The sequence below is a fragment of the Jatropha curcas genome, chromosome 2 (genome assembly GCF_041381405.1).
Source record: "Jatropha curcas cultivar XTBG-Jc1 chromosome 2, XTBG_Jcur_1.0, whole genome shotgun sequence".
Taxonomy (NCBI): Eukaryota; Viridiplantae; Streptophyta; class Magnoliopsida; order Malpighiales; family Euphorbiaceae; genus Jatropha; species Jatropha curcas.
Genome location: NC_143152.1, coordinates 15,862,634 through 15,884,741, shown reverse-complemented (window position 1 = coordinate 15,884,741; position 22,108 = coordinate 15,862,634). Strand labels below are relative to the sequence as shown.

At 40.7% G+C, this 22,108-nt stretch overlaps 1 protein-coding gene across 1 annotated transcript; it reads right to left on the bottom strand.

Annotated features, from left to right (window-relative positions):
- Window positions 1–233: 233 nt before the first annotated feature.
- LOC149498301 (uncharacterized) lies at window positions 234–20,436 on the bottom strand. The gene is made up of 9 exons (XM_089717292.1): window positions 20,285–20,436; window positions 19,690–19,867; window positions 19,082–19,188; window positions 17,763–17,805; window positions 16,630–16,746; window positions 5,614–5,710; window positions 5,317–5,532; window positions 971–1,974; window positions 234–287 (listed from the first exon to the last, which is right to left on the bottom strand). The coding sequence occupies exons 1-9, from the start codon at window positions 20,434–20,436 to the stop codon at window positions 234–236; spliced, it is 1,968 nt and encodes a 655-aa protein (XP_089573418.1).
- Between the last annotated feature and the right edge of the window lie 1,672 nt (window positions 20,437–22,108).

The window sequence follows — 22,108 nt, the reverse complement described above, 5'->3', positions numbered from 1 at the left end:
TGAGATCTATGGTTGAGTGGTAGCGATTCCGTATCATTCCCACTTTCCTCGAAAAGATTCGTCCTCGAATCTTAATTATAAGTTGAGGTATCCATGCTCTCTTGATCTCCATGGTTGCTCCATATTTCTTTGCATGACTTCTTGTAATTGATCCACTAGGTAGCACTAATGGATTTTTCATGTTGTTCTCCTTGCACCCTTGAGTTCCATGGATGAGTGATGGCAGATTCGTATCAGTTAGGCTCGATATGACCGGGCTTGTTGCACTCATAACAAACTGTGAACCCCTTCCCCAAAAATATGCATATAATGAATATGACTAATGATACGGATCGGATCAAAGAATGGGATATAAGTTCGCCTCTATGGCACCCCACGTTTATAAGGAAACGGAAACACCAATAATCGAGATTAAACGCTCTATGGCACCCCACGTTTATAATGAAACGGTAACACCAGTAATCGAGCAAAGAACAAGATAAACGCCACAAACAAGTTGATAAGCTTACCTTAATTCTTGATGCAATTAGAGGAAGCAATCTCTCACTATCACTCTATGCAAAGGAGAACAAGCAAAGCTTGAACAGATGAAGTTTTCAATATCTCAAAATTGTGTTCTTACATGGAATACAAGATATTTATACTAAAACAAGAAACTAGGGCTTAATGAAGCATAAAACACATAAAACACGTTACTGTAGAGCGTCTGAGTTCCTGTAGCACGTTACTGTAGCAGCGTGTTTTCCTCCACTTAAAGAGCCACCAACAACATTAGAAGCTTAGGAATGCCTTCAAGTTCCTCACAACACTTGTTGAATGCAACATCATGCAGTTCTTGTGTTATTTGGGCTTGAACAAATAATGATATGGCTGCCCCATATCGCTTGGCACGGCTCCTTGTAATCGGTCCAATAGGAAGCACCAATGGATCTCTTTCGTCGTTCACCATGCCTCCTTGTGATCCAGCGACGAGTGATGATGGATCCGTATCATCCCCCCTTTCCTCAAAAAGATTTGTCCTCAAATCTGCATCCATGTCAAAAGGAGACAAATCACTAATGTTAAAGGTAGCGGAAACACCATACTCACCTGGTAAGTCTATCTTGTAGGCGTTGTCATTGACGCGTTCCAAGACTTGGAATGGACCATCTCCACGTGCATCTAGTTTAGACTTTCGTTGGCTGGGAAACCTTTCCTTCCGAAGGTGCACCCAAACCCAATCTCCAGGCGCAAACACTAGCTTCCTCCTTCCTTTATTGGCCTTGTCAGCATACTGTTTGTTCCTCTTTTCAATATTTGCTCGAGCCTTCTCATGTAAAGACTTCACCAGTTTAGCTTTCTGTTCACCATCTAAACTAGAGAGCTCATGTAAAGGTAAAGGAATAAGGTCCAAAACAGTTAGTGGGTTAAATCCATAAACAAGTTCAAATGGAGTAAAACCTAAAGTAGAATGTATGCTTCGATTATATGCAAATTCAATAAATGGCAAACAATCCTCCCAAGTTTTTAAATTTTTACCCACTATAGTACGAAGTAAAGTTCCCAAAGTCCTATTCACAACCTCAGTTTGTCCATCAGTTTGTGGATGACAAGTAGTCGAATAAAGTAATTTTGTACCGAGTTTACCCCACAAAACCCGCCAAAAATGTGAAAGGAACTTAGCATCCCTATCAGAAACAATAGTCCGCGGAACTCCATGTAATCGTACCACCTCTCTAAAGAATAATTCAGCAACATGAATAGCATCATCAGTTTTGTGACAAGGAATGAAATGAGCCATTTTGCTGAACCTATCAACTACTACAAATATACTGTCTCTACCATGCCCAGTCTTAGGTAATCCAAGTACAAAATCCATAGATATATCAACCCAAGGTGAGCTAGGAACTGGTAAAGGCATATACAACCCATGAGGCATAGACTTAGATTTGGCCTGTTTACAAGTAAGACAAGAATCACAAACCTTCTCGACATCTTTGCGCATATGAAGCCAATAAAAATGTTCATTCAACATGTCATAAGTCTTATGTACCCCAAAATGTCCCATCAATCCCCCACAGTGAGACTCAAGTACAAGCAAATCACGCATAGAGCATTTAGGAACACAAAGTTTACTACCCCGAAACAAATATCCTTCGTGTCGATAAAATTTATCAAATGCCCCGTGTTCACATGCCAAATATACATTGCCAAAATCAGAGTCAGACTCATACAAATCCTTAACATACTCAAATCCTATCAATTTAGAGCTAACAGTAGTAAGTAAAGTATATCTCCGTGACAATGCATCAGCAACAACGTTATCCTTTCCATGCTTGTATTTAATAACGTAAGGGAATTGTTCAATGAACTCAACCCACTTACCATGTCGCTTGTTGAGCTTACCTTGACCCTTCAAATGTTTTAGGGCTTCGTGGTCAGTATGAATGACAAACTCCTTAGGTAGTAAGTAGTGTTGCCATACGCTCAAAGTCCTCACCAAGGCATATAGCTCCTTATCATAGGTCGAGTAATTGAGTTGTGCCCCGTTCAACTTCTCACTGAAATAGGCAATTGGTTTCTTCTCTTGCATCAGTACTCCTCCAATTCCTACACCAGAAGCATCACACTCAATTTCAAAGGTGTTCTCAAAATTAGGTAAAGAAAGTATAGGAGCGGATGTCAACTTCCCTTTAAGCATCTCAAATGCTTTCTGTTGTTCCTCGCCCCACTTGAACCCAACTTCCTTTTTAATTACCTCTGTGAGTGGTGCGGCAATCGAAGAGAAATCTTGTACAAACCGTCGGTAGAAACTTGCCAACCCATGGAAACTTCGCACATCCAAAGCTGATTTCGGCGTCGGCCATTCCTTGATAGCTTTCACTTTCTCCTCATCTACCTCTATACCCTGCGCACTTACAACAAAACCAAGGAACACAAGTCTATCTATACAAAATGTGCATTTCTTAAGCTTAGCATACAATTGTTCAGTTCTCAAAGCTTGTAATACTAGCCTAACATGCCCAACGTGATCATTAAGAGACTTGCTATATACAAGTATATCATCAAAGTACACAACTACAAATTTTCCTAAGAAAGCTCGTAAGACATGGTTCATAAGCCTCATAAACGTACTAGGTGCATTAGATAATCCAAAAGGCATTACTAACCATTCATACAAACCATACTTAGTTTTGAAAGCAGTTTTCCACTCATCACCTAGTTGCATCCGAATTTGATGATAACCGCTCATTAAATCGATCTTTGTAAAGTAAGTAGACCCACACAATTCATCTAACATATCATCAAGTCTAGGAATAGGGTGTCTATACTTTACAGTGATTTTGTTGATCGCCCTACAGTCAATGCACATTCGCCATGTACCATCCTTTTTAGGTACTAAAAGTACTGGAACGGCACAAGGACTCATGCTCTCTCGCACCAATCCTTTCTCCATAAGCTCATCAACTTGCCTCTGCAACTCCTTTGTCTCTGTTGGATTGCTTCGATAGGCTGGTCGATTTGGAATGGTGGAACCGGGAATGAAATCAATCTGATGTTCTATCCCTCTCAAAGGTGGTAATCCACTAGGTAGCTCCTCTGGAAAAACATCAGTGAATTCCTGTAACATAGAAACAAACACAGGAGGTAAACCATCAAGATTAGTGTCAGCGTTAGAAAATAAAATTTCCTTGAACCTAAGAAGCAACACGGGTTGCCTCAAGGCTATGGCACACTTAACCTCTCTAGCTCTCGCATAAAAAGTGTGTTTCTTTCTCTCCCCTCGTTGTGTTTCACTCACTTTTGGGCCACCAATCTGTTTGGTATCTTTTGTGGCCTCTTTCTTTTCAACCTCTCTTTTAACACTCTTTAGTTCTCTCGAACTGGAAGCCTCACTCTCATTTTCCCTCAAAGCTGAAGTCTCTCTTTCTCTCTCAAGTATTTTCTTCTGATCGGTGTATACTTCTTGAGGTGATAATGGAACAAGAGTCACCTTCTTCCCCTTATGAACCAAAGAGTATCGGTTAAAGAACCCATCATGTAGTGCCTTTCGATCATATTGCCATGGTCTTCCCAGCAATAGATGGCCTGCCTGCATCGGTACTACATCACATAAAATTTCATCTTTGTACCACCCAATAGAGAACGGCACAAGCACCTGGCGTGTCACCTTCACCTCTCCACCATCATTCAACCATTGCAGTCTATAAGGTTTAGGATGTTTAAGACATGCCATATTCAACTTATTCACCATACTCACACTAGCAACATTAGTGCAACTACCCCCATCAATAATAAGCAAGCACACTTTTCCATGTATCAAGCATCTAGTGTGAAAGATGTTCTCACGTTGTTCAAGGCTCTCCTCCTTAACATGCATATTCAAAACTCGCCTAACAACTAGAGATTCTCCACGTTCAGCAAACAACAAGTTATGCTCATCCTCATCTGACTTATCATTATCAACATCATGCAAATGAGGCAAATCATCACAATCACTACATTCAGATTCAGAACTAATATTACCATCTTCCCTAACAATCATAACCCTTTTATTAGGACATTGAGATGCAATATGCCCTTTTCCTAAACACTTAAAGCATTTAATCTCTCTAGCAGGGTTTATAGAGTTAGAAGTACCTTTGTTTCCCTTGAATGTAGTTTGGGCAACCTCTTTACCTTTCGAAACTGATTCTGTTCTTTGGAAACTAGGGCCTTTGAAATCTTTCTTCTCACCTTCTTTGGGCCATTTGGATCCCCATGTGTTGCTAGAATACTTGTTAGTGGATCTCCCCTTTTTCTGTCTTTCAAGTTTCATGGCCATATCTATCATCTCCTCTAAGGTATCATACCTATACATCTCTAAGGCATCAGCAATGTCTTTGTTTAGACCTCCAAGGAATCGTGACATGGTGATTTGGACATCTTCCTCAATCTTGGCTCTTGCCATGCAAATCTCCATCTCTTTGTAGTACTCTTCCACGCTCCTCCCTCCTTGCACCATTCTTGCTAATTTATTATGTAAATCCCTGAAGTAATGAGCAGGAACAAACTTTTGGTGCATTAACTCCTTCATGATCTCCCATGGTGGTACTGGTCGCATTCCCCTGCTTCTTCTTTTTAGTAGCAATTGTTCCCACCAAAACATAGCATATCCTTTGAACTCCACAGCTGCAAGATGGGATTTCTTCTCCTGGGAATAGTTATGGCATTCAAAGATTTGTTCTACCTTTCTCTCCCATTCAAGGTATTCTTCAGCATTGTTGTTGCCCTTGAATTCTGGGATCCTCATTTTGATTGCTCCCAAGTCTCCATCAATTTTATTAGGATTAGTACCTTCAGTCTCCTCATCATCAGGGGTTTGAATTCTAACTTGGGGACGGACTCTAGTGGCATTAGAACTTTGTGAAGCCTTCAGCTCTTGCAATTCTTCCCTCATGTCTTGAAAGAGATTGTTAAAGGTTCTAAATTGTCCTTGGATAGATTCCATGAACAATTTTAGTTGAGGATCTCTAATTGGATTTCCATCTCCGTTACCACCTCCAGATGTGTCTGTACTCATGGTTAGTACTCAAGAATAGAAAACACGAAAAAGATTTGAGTTAGTGATAAAGCACTCCCTCACGTGTTTACACTCCGCAATCACTCCATGCAATTCCTCGAATTGTACTTTAGAACCGTAGGTTAACCAACCAATTTGAAAGCACGTTTTAGAATCAAGGAAATAAATCTTAACAATAAAAGTAAGCACAAACTCTAGAAAGAATACTGAAAACGATAATGGATGGTAGTACAAAGACAAGATGATGTACTACTTGATTATATTAATTTAGAGTGTAGTGAACAAACAAATACACCCTAATAATGTAATAGAAGCAACGGCAGCTCAAAACAATAATTAAACAAACTAGAATTTAAAAGGACAATTTCTGGATATGATGTGTGAATTTAGTTTACTACAAAGCAAACCAAATATGGACCTAATTAATTTTACCCAATCAAAGCAAGCAAACAATAAAAAACCAAATTTTCAGAATTGACACAGAAATTATAGTGATAACCAGATTTACTTGATGTCACAGGTTGATTATCTTTAACTATAAAATTGCATGCTTGTGTATATAAATGTAGTATAGTCGGTCCAAGCAAAGTATCAACCTTTCCAGCAATGATTTGTGTTCTCTCAAGATAGGATCCCAATTTAAGTCAAATGCTTTTAGGTTGTCCAGCAATTGTGTCTTCCAATTTCAATATAGGTAGGTAATGATTATGTTGTCCAACAATGCTTTTGTGTCTCCCAAGTCAAATTTGGTAGGTAATAATTAGTTGTCCAACAATGACTTTTCTTTTTTTCTTTTTTTTTTTTTTTTTTGATTTGATCAACAAGATTCAAGAACACAAACAAATCTCCAGATTTGGTATTTAATAACTTATAAATTCGTAATAAATGTAATCAATTGATTTTTTTTTTTTCTAACTGAAGAACAAGCAACAACAAGAAGATTCAATAGAAGGTAATTCTAGATCTAAGTAGATCCAGCAAGAAAATATATAGATGCAACAAAATCCAAAGAGAAAATTCCAGATCTAAGAAGATCTAACGAGGAAACACCTAGATCCAACAAGATCTAAAGAGAAAATTCCAGATCTGCAATGAAATCAAGAAATAAGACAAACAACAATGGAATCCAACAACAAGAAAACTTAAATTCCTAACTAAGATAACAGAACTTACCCCAAAACTTTGATTTGGCTCTGATACCAAATGATACGGATCGGATCAAAGAATGGGATATAAGTTCGCCTCTATGGCACCCCACGTTTATAAGGAAACGGAAACACCAATAATCGAGATTAAACGCTCTATGGCACCCCACGTTTATAATGAAACGGTAACACCAGTAATCGAGCAAAGAACAAAATAAACGCCACAAACAAGTTGATAAGCTTACCTTAATTCTTGATGCAATTAGAGGAAGCAATCTCTCAAATGATACGGATCGGATCAAAGAATGGGATATAAGTTCGCCTCTATGGCACCCCACGTTTATAAGGAAACGGAAACACCAATAATCGAGATTAAACGCTCTATGGCACCCCACGTTTATAATGAAACGGTAACACCAGTAATCGAGCAAAGAACAAGATAAACGCCACAAACAAGTTGATAAGCTTACCTTAATTCTTGATGCAATTAGAGGAAGCAATCTCTCACTATCACTCTATGCAAAGGAGAACAAGCAAAGCTTGAACAGATGAAGTTTTCAATATCTCAAAATTGTGTTCTTACATGGAATACAAGATATTTATACTAAAACAAGAAACTAGGGCTTAATGAAGCATAAAACACATAAAACACGTTACTGTAGCGCGTCTGAGTTCCTGTAGCACGTTACTGTAGCAGCGTGTTTTCCTCCACTTAAAGAGCCACCAACAACATTAGAAGCTTAGGAATGCCTTCAAGTTCCTCACAACACTTGTTGAATGCAACATCATGCAGTTCTTGTGTTATTTGGGCTTGAACAAATAATGATATGGCTGCCCCATATCGCTTGGCACGGCTCCTTGTAATCGGTCCAATAGGAAGCACCAATGGATCTCTTTCGTCGTTCACCATGCCTCCTTGTGATCCAGCGACGAGTGATGATGGATCCGTATCAACTAAGGGCAGAAATGCACGTGAATGTGTGAGTCGCCACCTTGTTTAATTATTTTAGGGTAAACTAGGAAAAAAACCCTAAGTTGACTCCAATTTTAATTAACCTAATTACTAGATTAATTATCCCAATGTTTAAGGCACAATCTACGAACTCGAGGTGGATCCCGAGACTATGTCATGATGATTAACTAACCAATGAATGAATGCTTTTGCAGGGTAAATGATGTAATTGGACCAATGAAATGTTTAAGTGATTTTGATGATTTCGACTTGCCGCTCGGGGTTAAATCCCGAACGTGCCTACGTACTCTCGTTTGAATGAGAGATCAAAGCCGACGTAGTTCGATAGGCCTTTTTTAAAGGGCTTTGAATGGGTATGCTTAATGCATGAGTGTGTGTATGCTTCGTGCATTTTGTTTAGGCATTTTGCCAAAGATTGATTGATTTTCTGTTTTAGGCATTTGTTGCGAAAATGTGTTGATTGGGCAATTTATTGCCAAAAATTGATGTTTGGGCTTTTTGTCGCCAAAAATTGATGTTTGGGCTTTTTTGTCGCCAAAATGGTTGATTGGGCAATTTATTGCCAAAAATTGATATTTGGGCTCTTAGCCAAAAGATTGATTAATTCAAGGCATTTTGCCAAAACTTCGATTTAAGCGATTTGTCGCTAAAAATGGTTAATCTTACTTATAGGCAATTTGTTTGCCTATAGTGATCAATTCAATTGCAATATAGGCAATTTATTGCCAAAAGAAAAAAAAAGCGTGGTTAATTAAGGCTATTTAGCCACAATTATTGATTAATTGGACTTAAGCCGGACTGTTCGAAATAAAGGCGATTATACCATAGTCATTAATTGACCAGATACTTTAGCCAATATTGTCGGATTTAGGCTTTAGTACCACGATTATTAATTAACTGGGCATTTAAGCTTGATCATATTTAATTGAGGCAGTTTATTTGCCAAATTGATGACGTGAATGCATTTATGCTGCAGTTTAATTCAGAATTGGAGTAGAAGAGAATATGCACAAAATGCTGAAATTAAATGGGCAGGGTTTTGTTATTACCTGAGTTAATCGGCGGCCGCTTCTTAGCTTCAGCTTGAAAATTCCAGATTAAGCTCCTCGTTTGGGGAATATTAATCAGAATTAATTTAATTAAGTGACCAAATATCACAACAGCAGAGTAATAAAAGCCTACACTAAATGCAGAAAAGTAGTAAAAGAACCGCAAGGAGCATAGGGGAGAAGACAGCGTCCGTCAACACAGATTGAGTGAGTGAAACTGTCGATTCGGGGTGTATTTATAGGGAAAACCCGGGCTGGAGGGTGGCCGCCGCGAAGGCGGACGCCGCCGCCATGGCCGGCGGACTTGCTAGTTTCTCGTTCCAAAGGCCTTTTCGGGAGTTCCGTACCTCCAAAAAATATTCCGAGATCAGTTCTACGATCCTCGCAATTTTTCGGACGTTTCAAGTACCATATTGGCATACTTTCGGTGAACTTTTCGAATGGCCTCCGGTCCGGCTGGACTGTTTGCAGTCCGAGAAAACAGGCTTTTTGAGCCTCAAATTTGAGTATTCACAGTTGCCCCCCACCGGCAACCATAAAATGATTTATGGGAGTCGGTGGTTGTCTGAAAAACAAATTTTGAAGGCGAAAATCGGACGTGTCCAGAAGACCCACCTTTTGGCTATTTTCCTTGATTTTTTATTTCATTTTCTGGTCTTTTTTTTTTTTCAAAAAATGAATCCCTTTTATAACCAAAGCATGCACAATTAGACAAAGAGTCTCTCCAAAGTCGAAAAGATCAACTTAGGGAGGTACGGTCTTTCTCCTATCGTTACCCTTAGGGAAGTGGTAATTGACTGGGATTTTCTACGGGCCTGCATCAGACTTTGGGACCCGAAGGCCCACGTTTTTCGGTTCGGGGCCATGATGGAGGAGATGTGCCCTCTTTTTGAGGAATTCCGCGCTATTATAGGGTGCGATCCCAATGCCCCTTTAGTCAAGCATGAGGTCAAAATTGGGTATGTTCGGTCGTTTGAAAGCCTGTTTCAGTTCAGCCGACCACAAGCTAGGGCCATGATTGTTGGTGACCAGAAAGCAATTATGCTGCCCCTGATTGACGAATTTTCAGAGGTTTAATCAGACGACCCAGACCGTGCGAGGCTGAGAATGCGGGCCTTGGTTTTCTGCTTATTAGCTGGTTTCTTGTTCAACAAGGACCCAGGCTTTGGGGATTTGCGACTCTGCCCCATGATTCGACAGATGGAGGATATGGGTTGCATCGGCGGCATTGTGTTGGCAGAGACTATCAGGAGCCTTGACAGAGCTGCTTTAGGCTTCGATGACTGGACGATCTCTCCGATTATTCTCCAGGTATTTCCCCTTTTCCTTTTCCTTATTTTTTTCTTCTTTCTTTTATAGTTCATTCCTTTGTAATAGAAAGGATCCATTACTCAGGTTTGGTTAAAGGACCACCTCCAAGTGGTTGCTGCTCGTACTCTCTTGCCCTATAGCCCCGCCCAGTACCATACAAGGAGGATCTTGATCACACACCCGTCTACTGATGCATGGGCCTCATGGCTGATTGAGTTGGGTCCAAACGAGGTACTGTGGTTTGTTTCCTGGTATGCATCACCCGCTTTATCCAGGTTAGCTCCTGCCATACTCGGGTTTACCTTTTAGGCCTTACACACTGTACTTGGTACTACGCTTTGCGCGTTTTGAGGCAGATGGGGATAGACCAGACTGTCCCAATTGTAGATGGCACTTCAGCTGATTCAGTCATCACTCCGGGTGTTACCCGAGCCGTCCTTAGGGCTTGGGTTAGAGACCATCACATGGTTAGGCCTTCACCTAATCCTGCCGGTGTTCAGACTTCTCCTAAGTATCGGACCTGGTTCATTGCCGTTGTCTGGCCGGTTGAAAGGCCAAGGAGAAACGCACTGCGGAGTGTACTTGAAGGTTGGGCTCAGGCTGACGCTGATAATGAGATTGGGACTGATGAGGAGATTATGTTGGCTACTCGGACAGGCGAGGTTGGAGAGAGTTCAGCAGCTAGGGATGACTCGGAGGATGTTGCCCCACGGAGGCGACGGGACACCTAGACTCTTATAGGCTTTTTGGACTTTTGTTGTTTTTCCCTTATTTTGACTTTTTTGACTTTTTATTTGGGACTTTGACTTTGGATTTTGGATTTTGTTCTTTGGCTTTGGATGTATGTTTTTTTTTTTTTTTTTTTTTTTGGACTTGGACTTAGACTTCATTATTTATTTATTTTTCTTGGACTCTTTTGCTTTCTGCTTGACTTCGGACTGTTTGACTTTATTGCTTTAATTGGGAATGTCATTTGACTTTTAAGCTTTCCAAGCATTTTCCAACTTTATTTATTCAAGCTCTAATTTTTGCTTAAGCCGCCCTTTCGGGTTTTCAACTTAGCGAGCTACCCATTTTTGCCTAAGCCGCCCTTTTTGGGTTTTCAACTTAGCAAGCCCCGACTTTTGCCTAAGCCGCCCTTTCGGGTTTTCGACTTAGCGAGTTTTTCTCTCTTTTTTTTTCCTTTTTTTTTTGGCAAAGAAGAATGAATTATGAAATGATTTTCTCATTAATGCTTAGACCGTACCCAATGAGGGCTGCCTACATATCTCCGATACATAATTTCTTTTTTACGAAGAGAATCAGGTCTAATGCAGTTCTTTTTACATTATGCAATGCTTATTATACAAAATATCTTTTTAACTGATCTAAATTACATGGATTCGTGAATTCCAAACCATCCAAATCAGTCAAAAATCGGCTCCGCCAGACAATATTTTCTTCAACACATAGGGTCCAGCCCAATGAGGATGAAACTTCCCACGTGGGTCTATGATTAGCTGTCTAATTTCCTTCAGGACCAAACAACCTTCTTCCAGTTTTCGGTCTTTGACCTTCTTATTAAAATGCCGAGCTATTCTCCTCTGGTAAACCTGCGTTCGGTGGATCGCTTGCAATCATTTTTCATCCATACCCAAGAGTTGCAAATGATAATTCTTAGCCCAATCTGCTTCGTTGATCTGGCTTTCCCGGATAATCCTCGCCGACTGAACTTCCAGCTCAATAGGCAACAATGCTTCCATACCATATACCAAGGAATACGGAGTTGCTCCGGTGGTCGTTCTGATTGAAGTCCTATATCCCCATAGGGCATTTGGTAACTGTTCATGCCAAGCTTTGTGCTTTTTAACTGTCTTCTGCAAAATGACTTTTATAGCCTTATTTGCAGCCTCTGCAGCCCCATTTGCTTGTGTACGATAGGGTGAGGACTTATGATGTTGGATTCTCTTTTCTTTCAACAAATCAGAAAATTGACTCTGAAAGTGGAACCCATTATCAGTGATGATCTCAAATGGCGTTCCGTACCGACAAAGGATGTTAGTACGAACGAACTGTGCCGCCTTCTTGGCATTCAAAACCGAATAAGAGGCTGCCTCAATCCACTTAGTGAAATAATCCACAGCAACCAGGATGAATTGATGACCATTGGAAGCCTTTGGGTGGATCTTTCCGATCACATCTATGCCCCAAGTTGCGAAGGGCCAAGGTGAGGCAATGGGATTCAAATTGACCGGATGCTGTTTTTGCAGCTTAGCAAAAATTTGACACTCATGGCACTTCTGTGCGTGCCTCATGCAATCTACATTAATAGTTGACCAGTAATAACCCAGGTTCATAATTTTTCGAGCCAGAGCTATCCCGTGCATGTGTGGACCGGACTCCCCGTTGTGTAAGGAATCCATAATGGTTTGAGCTTCCCCCTCACTAACGCACCTTAGGTGCAGGCCATTCCAACTTCTTTTATACAGAACTCCCCCAGTAAGGAAATATCCGGATGCTAACTGTTTCAATGTCCGTTGATCAGTCTTGGCGGATCCCTCCAGGTAGGCTTCATTCTGAAGATAATTCTGTATATCCCAATACCAGGGCTTGTCATCCACCAAATTCATGATATGTGCTGGCTGTTTCTGTAGCCGAACTGTCAGAGGTCGAATGACTTGGTCTCCCCCTACATTAACCATGGAGGCCAAAGTAGCCAGAGCATCAGCAAACTGATTTTTGGCTCGCGGCAAGTAGTGGAAGGATAAATCTTCAAATTGCTAAGCCAATTCGTCCAAGCGTTGTAAGTAAGGAACCAAACGCTCTTCCTTAATTTTCCATTTTCTCAAAACTTGGGAGACTATTAAATTGGAATCCCCGAAAACCTTGAGGACCTTTATTTCCTTTTCCAGGGCTGCTTCTAACCCCTTTATGCAAGCTTCATACTCGGCTTCATTGTTGGTGTAGTCGAAATCTAATTTGACTGCGATTGGGACGTATTCTCCACAAGGAGTTTTGAATACGACTCCAACCCCATTTCCATGGTAGTTTGAAGCTCCATCGAAGTACATTTCCCAGACTTCACTTTCCAAGCTCAACAAGTCTTCATCAGGAAATTCTACCTCCGGTATTTGGTCTTTGACCGGTAATTCTGCTAATTGATCAGCCAAGGCTCCGCCTTTCACTGCCTTCCGTTGTACAAATTTTAAATCATAGGCTGCGAGCACCGACACCCACTTAGCCATCTTACTGTCAAGAACCGGCCTCTCCATAAGGAATTTCAAGGGGTTCGATTCAGAAATAACGTATGTGGTGTAGGACGAGAGGTAGTGCTGCAGCTTTGTACAAGCCTAAACTAGAGCCAGACACAACTTCTCTATCTTATTGTATTTTAGCTCGTAGTCTAGCATCCTTTTGCTCAGGTAATACACGGCATTTTCTAACCTTGTATCTTCTGCTTATTGAGCTAGCATTGCACCCATCGCTTCTTTTGTCACTGATAGGTACAATAGCAAAGGCTTTCCTAGCCTTGGTGGCTATAAAACTGGCGGGGATAACAGATATTGCTTGACTTCGTCGAAAGCTTTCTGACAATCCTCATTCCATTTGATGGCTACTCCTTTCCTGAGTAATTTGAAGATCGGACCACAAGTATCGGCCAATTGATTAAAGAACCGGCTGATGTACTGTAGCCTTCCCAGGAAACCCCGAACTTCCTTTTCCGTCTTCGGTGCTGGCATTTCCAAAATGGCTTTGGCTTTTGAAGGGTCAATCTCTATGCCCTTCTGACTGACCATATGCCCCAGGAATACTCTGGATGTAGCTCCAAACAGACATTTCGCCGGGTTGAGCTTTTGAATTGTACTTTCGAAGTCTAAGGAAGAACTTCTCAAGTGCTGTTGTATGTTCTTTAGCTGTTTATGATTTAACAACCATATCGTCCACATACACTTCTACTTCTTTGTGAATCATGTCATGGAAGATGGTCGTTGCCATTCTTTGATAGGTTGCCCTGGCATTTTTGAGCCCAAAAGGCATAACCCTGTAGCAATAGGCTCCCCACTCCGTGATGAATGTCGTTTTCTCTTTGTCTGGCAAATGCATCATTATTTGATTGTACCCGACAGCGAGATCGGTCAAGGAGACCATCTCGTGTCCCGCCATTCGGTCCACTAATAAGTCAATATGCGGCAGGGGAAGTCGTCCTTCGGACATGCTTTATTCAAATCCCGGTAATCCACACACATTCTGACTTTGCCATCTTTCTTCGGCACCGGCACAATATTTGCTAACCACGTCGGGTAGGCAATGGGTTCTATGAACTTATTCTCCAATTGCTTGGCTACTTCCTCCTTGATTTTCAAGGACCATTCTGTTTTCAGCCTTCTTAGCTTCTGTTTTACCGGCTTAGCCTCAGGGTATACTGGAATCTTGTGCACCGCTATTGCCGGGTCAATTCCTGTGATGTCACTTGCCTTCCACATGAAGCAATCAGCAAACTTTTTCAAGCATTCAGTGACCTGTTCCCTGTTCACACAGTCAGATGCAATGTATGTATGTTCATTTTCTTCTTTGCCAATTATTATTTTTTCTTTTTCATTTTTTATTTCATTTATTTGATTTTCATTATTTTTGCTTGGGAATGCTTGGAAAGATAGACACGCGGGGTAGCCAATAATTTGCAAGCTCTTATTGATTAGGACGGATTTGTCCTCGAAAATTACATCAAATTTGAAGTCTGGATTTTCTAAGTCCGACACAGACGACTCAGAATTGGAACTGGACTCTGACTCGGTTTCAGACTCGGGGTCAGACTCAGACTCAGTACAGGACTTGATTACAGACTTTGACTCTAGGTTTGACTCGGGAGGGGGTTTATCAGCAGCGCGCTCCTCCTCGGCGTACCAGTTGGTGAGAGGCCCTTTGTATGGCTTGATCAGGCTCAGTAAGTCTTGGTTCCCATCATTTCCTGTAATGACCGCAACCTCGTTAAAGAGACTAGGCTGCATGAAGTCTTCCACTTTCAGTTCAGTTATTGTTTCGGGCTTGTTGCCCCAGACATTAGAAAATATTTCTATCCCAGGCGGCATCTTCTTAGCAGTCAGGTAGTAAAATGGTTCTTGGAAGCCACGATAAGGAATCGTTTCTCCCGGTCTGTAGAAGTGACCATTCAAAGTCAAAAAGTATGGCCGCATCTGTATCTTTCTCCTTTTTCTCCTGGTCCTTCCAGCCAGGTCTTCATCAGTGGGCTCCTAACCCAAAAGTCCCTTTATTCACTGGACATTCCCAAGCTTGCAGTGCGGGGTATGTCTTTCCGGACCTTGCCATAACCATTCCCGGCAGGTAGGACATTTTCAGCATCAAAGGCACTATGCAGTTTATTTGCATCGTCCCGAAATCAAAGAGAATTCGAGAGTTTGTAGTTTTTCCCTCTATGCACTGTACTGTGTCATATTGAAATCCTGAGAGGGGCAGGTTGGCATTCTCAGGGTTGACCTGAAAGAGAGGCTGGCTGTCTTCTCCAGTTGGCTCATAAGGTTTTGGATGTCAGAGATTGATGTGATCCCAGCTCTGATACCTTTTTTTTGATAATGTGATCCTAGCTAATTAACAAGTACTCTTGCAAATCAACAAGGAAATCTAGCGGAAAGCATGCAATCACGGAAGTACCCGTCAATCCCTTTAACCCCCAAGTACTCTTGAAGAGAGGAAAACAAGGAATTTAGAACAAGAATCAGAAACTTACCTTCAAGTACTCTTGAAAACAACTCTGAAATTCTTGGCGCAATTAATCTTGTAGAACTCACAAGCCTAATTACTAAGGAAAATTCGGTTCTATTCATGCAAGGATGAAGAACACGGTTTGTTCTTGAAGAACAAAGAAAACACGTTGGTTTTGATTCAAATTAATGTTGGCTGCCGTGCAGCTCTTACAATACAATATAAATAACCTAAGTTAACCCTAATTTAGCTATTAACTTAAGTTAGCCCAGGCCTAAACCTAATGTGGCCCAAATGGGCTTAATTAAATACAAGTCCAAGCTAACTAATTAAAATAAGCCTGACTTAAACATTAACTAATCTAGGACTGGCCCAACTCTGGAAAATAAGCCCAACCAACCTTACACTAATTAATTAAGTCCACTAATAGAATTTAAATAAAAGCAAGACAAATGGCCAGAGGCCCTACACAGCCCATACTTAAGCTCATAATAAAATAACATCCTCCTAAATTTGCCTAAGTATAGAACCATGTAGAATGCATCAATGGGCAGCCTCTTTGCATGCCTCAAGCACCATAACAAGCTTTGGTGCTTCTTCAAGTTCAATCTCACATCTTGCATAATTATGATCTTGAAGCTCCAATGTGATTTGTTCTTGAGTAAATGCATTCAAGGCTGTTCGTAGCTTGGTTGCACGAGCTCTTGTGATTGGTCCCTCGGGTAGAGCTAAAGGATCCTTCATCTTGCTCCCTTGATCTGTATCATTCCCTCCCTCCTCAAAAAGATTTGTCCTCAAATCTGAATCATAATCAAATGGAGAAAGGTCAGAAACATTAAAGGTAGCAGACACGCCATACTCACCTGGTAGATCAATCTTGTAGGCATTGTCATTGATCCTCTCTAACACTTGAAAAGGCCCATCATCTCGGGCAGCAAGCTTTCGCTTCCTTTGGTTTGGGAGTCTCTCCTTCCTCATGTGCTCCCAAACCCAATCTCCAGGTTTAAATACCACATCAGCAAACTCCTGCAGCAAAGAAACACCGCTAGATAGCAAAGAAGATGTGTCAGTGTTAGTCAAATTAAGCAAAGTTTTCTTAAACTGAATCATTGAGACTGGTCTACCCTCACTAACACTGCTTTGGATCTCTCTCACATACATGTTTTGTTTCTTTCTTCCCTCTCTTGGTGTTTCACTCACCATTGGGCCATTAATTTTTTTTATGTCTTTTGTGGCCTCTTTTTCTTCAACCTCACTCTTTACACTCGTTCGTTCTCTCGAGCTCAAAGCATCAATTCCATTCTCCCTCAAAGCTGAAGCCTCTCTCTCAAGTAGCTTCTTTTGATTAGTAGATACTTCAAATTCTTGCAAAGGGTCCATAAACACACTTGGCAAATGTGGGTTAGGATCATTACTGGACAAATAAGCTTCTTTGCACAAAGTTACAACTATAGGTTGATTGTTGTGCAAAACATGTTTATCCTCACTTGTCCTAGCTATTAAGCTCACATGTTTTTCCTTTTCTTCTCCCTCTATCTTTTTATTTGCACTTTGTGTATTTTCACTCATTTTATTTTCTCTATCTTTTTATTTGCACTTTGTGTATTTTCACTCATTTTATTTTCTCTCTCTTTTTCTTCCTTTTCACCCTCAAGTCTCATACCTTGCTCTTTATATTGGTCGACATACACTTCTTCTGACCAAACTAGTGTTAGAATGGTCTTTCGCTCATCCTTTGTGATTGAATATCTATTGAGGTAATCCACACTTTTCCTTCCTTGCACCCTTCCTGACTTATTATTCAAATCCCTAAAGTAATGATCAGGATTATCAACCTCCTCATTTTCAGGAGTTTGAAATCTAATTGTTGTAGTACTAGGACGAGCTCTTGTTGTACCCCTCCTTGTGGCATTATGGTCATGTCTTTCCGTCTGTTGTTCTTGAAGCTCTAATCTGTCATTAAAGCTCTCCATAAACTTAGTGATTCGTCCCATCTCTCCAGAGAGAGCATCTAGAAAGGCTTGTAGATTTGGATCTTCAACCTTGAGAGGGCTGTTATCCTTGTCTCTAGATGAATCAGACATCCTGAAATAAGATTGCAAACACAAAACTAAAGGAAATGGTTATCACTCCCTCACGTGTTTCTCTCTTTTTTTGGCTTTTCACAATATGTGGGTTTCACTCAAGCCTTTTACCACTCTTTCCACTTGAATAATTGCACTTCAGAATCCCAAAGTTGCTACAAAAGTCAAGAGAAAGTTAGGAAAGCAAAGAATATAATCAAGTAATGCACAAACTCTAACAAGAATTCACAACGTTTTGAATGGCAATACAAGAACAAGAAGGTGTATTGCTTGAAGTTAATAAACTAAAGTGAAGGAACAAGCAAATAACACTTTAGCAATGAAAAGAGGCAAAGCACGGGCGTGCTGGAACGGCACGGGCAAGTTTTGGACTTCCAGAGGCAAGCACGGGGTGTGCTATGTTTGGCACGGGCGTGCTTGGAATTCCAGAAGCAAGCACGGGCTGATTAGAGAGGTAGCACGGGCGTTCTTCTCCCAGCCTACAGAATCGCCTGGACTTCCAGAGGCGAGCACGGGCAGGCGCACGGGCGTGCTTCTGGGCGTGCTTCTCTCTGGACGTGTGAGGTCCAAAATTTCCTAACTACTAAGCTCTAATTGTTCCACACAAACAAATAATAGATTACTAGAATCAACAAATAGACAATTCTGGACAAGATGCACGAAGTTAATTCACTACAAAGTAAAATTAACTATGGACCTAATCAATCTAATTATCAAAGCTAGTATTCAAGAAAATTTCCCAAGGACAATATGTAACTATAGCAGTGCTAGGTTATCAATTCACTTTAGTGCACAATTTCAGGTTGTCACAAGTCAATTCTCAAGCTTCATACAAGCACATAGTTTGCTAGCATATAATTCTCAGGTCAAACGAATAACAATTCTTTTTTTTTTTTTTCAATGCGAATTGGCAGCAAAATATAAACAAAGATTCCTTTTCTTTTCTTTTTTTTTCGTTTTTTTTTTATGCTCTCACTAAAGCATACAGCTCCTTGTCATAGGTTGAATAATTGAGCTGCGCCCCATTGAGTTTCTCACTGAAATAGGCAATAGGCTTTCGTTCCTGCATCAACACTGCACCAATACCTACACCAGAGGCGTCACACTCAATCTCAAATGTTTTATCAAAGTTAGGTAAAACTAAAATAGGAGCAGAGCAAAGAATGGATTTTAGAGTATCAAATGCCCTTTGTTGCGCTTCCCCCCATTTGAACCCAACTTCTTTCTTTACCACCTCTGTGAGTGGGGCTGCTATGGTAGAGAAGTCCTTCACAAACCTTCGGTAGAAGCTTGCTAAGCCATGGAAACTCCTCACCTCAAATATAGATTTAGGAGTTGGCCATTCTCGAATTGCTTTAACCTTCTCCTCATCAACCTCAATTCCCTGTGCACTCACAACAAAACCAAGAAAAACAAGCCTATCTATGCAAAAAGTGCATTTCTGTAGCTTAGCATATAACTTTTCAGCTCTCAAAGTTATCAATACTAACCTAACATGCTCAACATGGTCATCAATAGATTGGCTATAAATCAGTATATCATCAAAATAAACCACAACAAATTTGCCTAGAAAAGCACGTAAGACATGGTTCATTAATCTCATGAAAGTACTAGGTGCATTAGTTAGACCAAATGGCATAACCATCCACTCATATAAACCATATTTAGTCTTAAAGGCAGTTTTCCATTCATCACCTAACTTCATTCTGATTTGATGATATCCACTCATTAAGTCAATTTTAGAAAAGTACTTACTACCATGCAGTTCATCTAGCATATCATCTAGCCTAGGAATTGGATGGCGATACTTAACTGTGATTTTGTTGACAGCTCGGCAGTCAACACACATCCTCCAAGAACCGTCCTTCTTAGGCACAAGTAATACAGGAACTGCACATGGGCTCATACTCTCCCTTACAAATCCCTTAGACAACAGGTCATCAACTTGGCGCTGCAACTCCTTAGTCTCCATGGGGTTGCTCCTATATGCTGGCCTGTTAGGAATTGTAGCTCCAGGCACAAAGTCAATCTGATGCTCAATGCCTCTTAGGGGTGGCAGTCCGCTAGGCATTTCATCAGGAAACACATCAGAAAACTCCTGCAATAAAGAAACAAAACTAGAAGGCAAAGAAGAAGTGTCAATGTTAGTCAAGTTAAGCAAAGTTTCCTTAAACCGAATCATTAAGATTGGTCTACCCTCACTAACACTACTGCGAATCTCTCTCTCTCTTACATACATGTTTTGTTTCTTTCTTCCTTCTCTTGTTGTTTCACTCACCAATGGGCCATTCAATTGTTTCTTTTCACTCTTGGCCTCTTTTTCCCCGTTTTCTTTATCTTTATTTTCTCCCTCCCCCTGAATACAATTCTGCCCCTCACTTTCTAATATCCTCTTTTGGTCCATATAGACCTCAGGTGGTGTCAAAGGAGCTAGAACCACATGTTTACCCAAATAGGTAAGAGAGAACCGGTTGGTGTACCCATCATGCTGGACTCGCCTATCGTATTGCCATGGGCGGCCTAGAAGAATATGCCCAGCTAGCATAGGTACTACATCACAAGTGACCTCATCCTTGTACCATCCAATGGAGAATGGCACCTTCACCTGCTTGTTTACTCTTACAGAACCCATATCATTGAGCCATTGAAGCTTATATGGCCTTGGGTGCTGTACACATGTCAAACCCAATTTCTGCAGCCTACAGAATCGCCTGGACTTCCAGAGGCGAGCACAGGCAGCGCACGGGCGTGCTTCTGGGCGTGCTTCTCTCTGGACGTGTGAGGTCCAAAATTTCCTAACTACTAAGCTCTAATTGTTCCACACAAACAAATAATAGATTACTAGAATCAACAAATAGACAATTCTGGACAAGATGCACGAAGTTAATTCACTACAAAGTAAAATTAACTATGGACCTAATCAATCTAATTATCAAAGCTAATATTCAAGAAAATTTCCCAAGGACAATATGTAACTATAGCAGTGCTAGGTTATCAATTCACTTTAGTGCACAATTTCAGGTTGTCACAAGTCAATTCTCAAGCTTCATACAAGCACATAGTTTGCTAGCATATAATTCTCAGGTCAAACGAATAACAATTCTTTTTTTTTTTTTCTTCAATGCGAATTGACAGCAAAATATAAACAAAGATTCCTTTTCTTTTTTTTTTTTTTTTTTTTTAAGTCCCTAACCCTAGGATAGATTGAAATCCACAACCACAGTGCTCTGATACCAGATAATGTGATCTTAGCTAATTAACAAGTACTCTTGCAAATCAACAAGGAAATCTAGCGGAAAGCATGCAATCACGGAAGTACCCGTCAATCCCTTTAACCCCCAAGTACTCTTGAAGAGAGAAAAACAAGGAATTTAGAACAAGAATCAGAAACTTACCTTCAAGTACTCTTGAAAACAACTCTGAAATTCTTGGCGCAATTAATCTTGTAGAACTCACAAGCCTAATTACTAAGGAAAATTCGGTTCTATTCATGCAAGGATGAAGAACACGGTTTGTTCTTGAAGAACAAAGAAAACACGTTGGTTTTGATTCCAATTAATGTTGGCCGCCGTGCAGCTCTTACAATACAATATAAATAACGTAAGCTAACCCTAATTTAGCTATTAACTTAAGTTAGCCCAGGCCTAAACCTAATGTGGCCCAAATGGGCTTAATTAAAATACAAGTCCAAGCTAACTAATTAAAATAAGCCTGACTTAAACATTAACTAATCTAGGACTGGCCCAACTCTGGAAAATAAGCCCAACCAGCCTTACACTAATTAATTAAGTCCACTAATAGAATTTAAATAAAAACAGGACAAATGGGCCGGAGGCCCTACACAACTCATACTTAAGCTCATAATAAAATAACATCCTCCATAATTTGCCTAAGTATAGAATCATGTAAACTTCATCAACAGGCAGCCTCTTTGCACGCCTTAAGCACCATAACAAGCTTTAGCGTTTCTTCAAGTTCAATCTCACACCTTGCATAATTATGATCTTGAAGCTCCAATGTGATTTGTTCTTGAGCAAATGCATTCAAGGCTGCTCGTAGCTTGGTTGCACGAGCTCTTGTGATTGGTCCCACGGGTAGAGCTAGAGGATCCTTCACCTTGCTCCCTTGATCCGTATCACCATTAATGCAGGTGGGGTTGTTAGAGTTGTAGGTGATGCTGGTGTAGCTGGTGAAGCTGGTGATGTTGGGGATGGTACCGTAGGTGTGACTGGCACTGATGTTGGCACTTGAACAGTGGGTAAGTATAAGGGTAATTGGATTAGGGTATAGTGGTTCGTGTATCA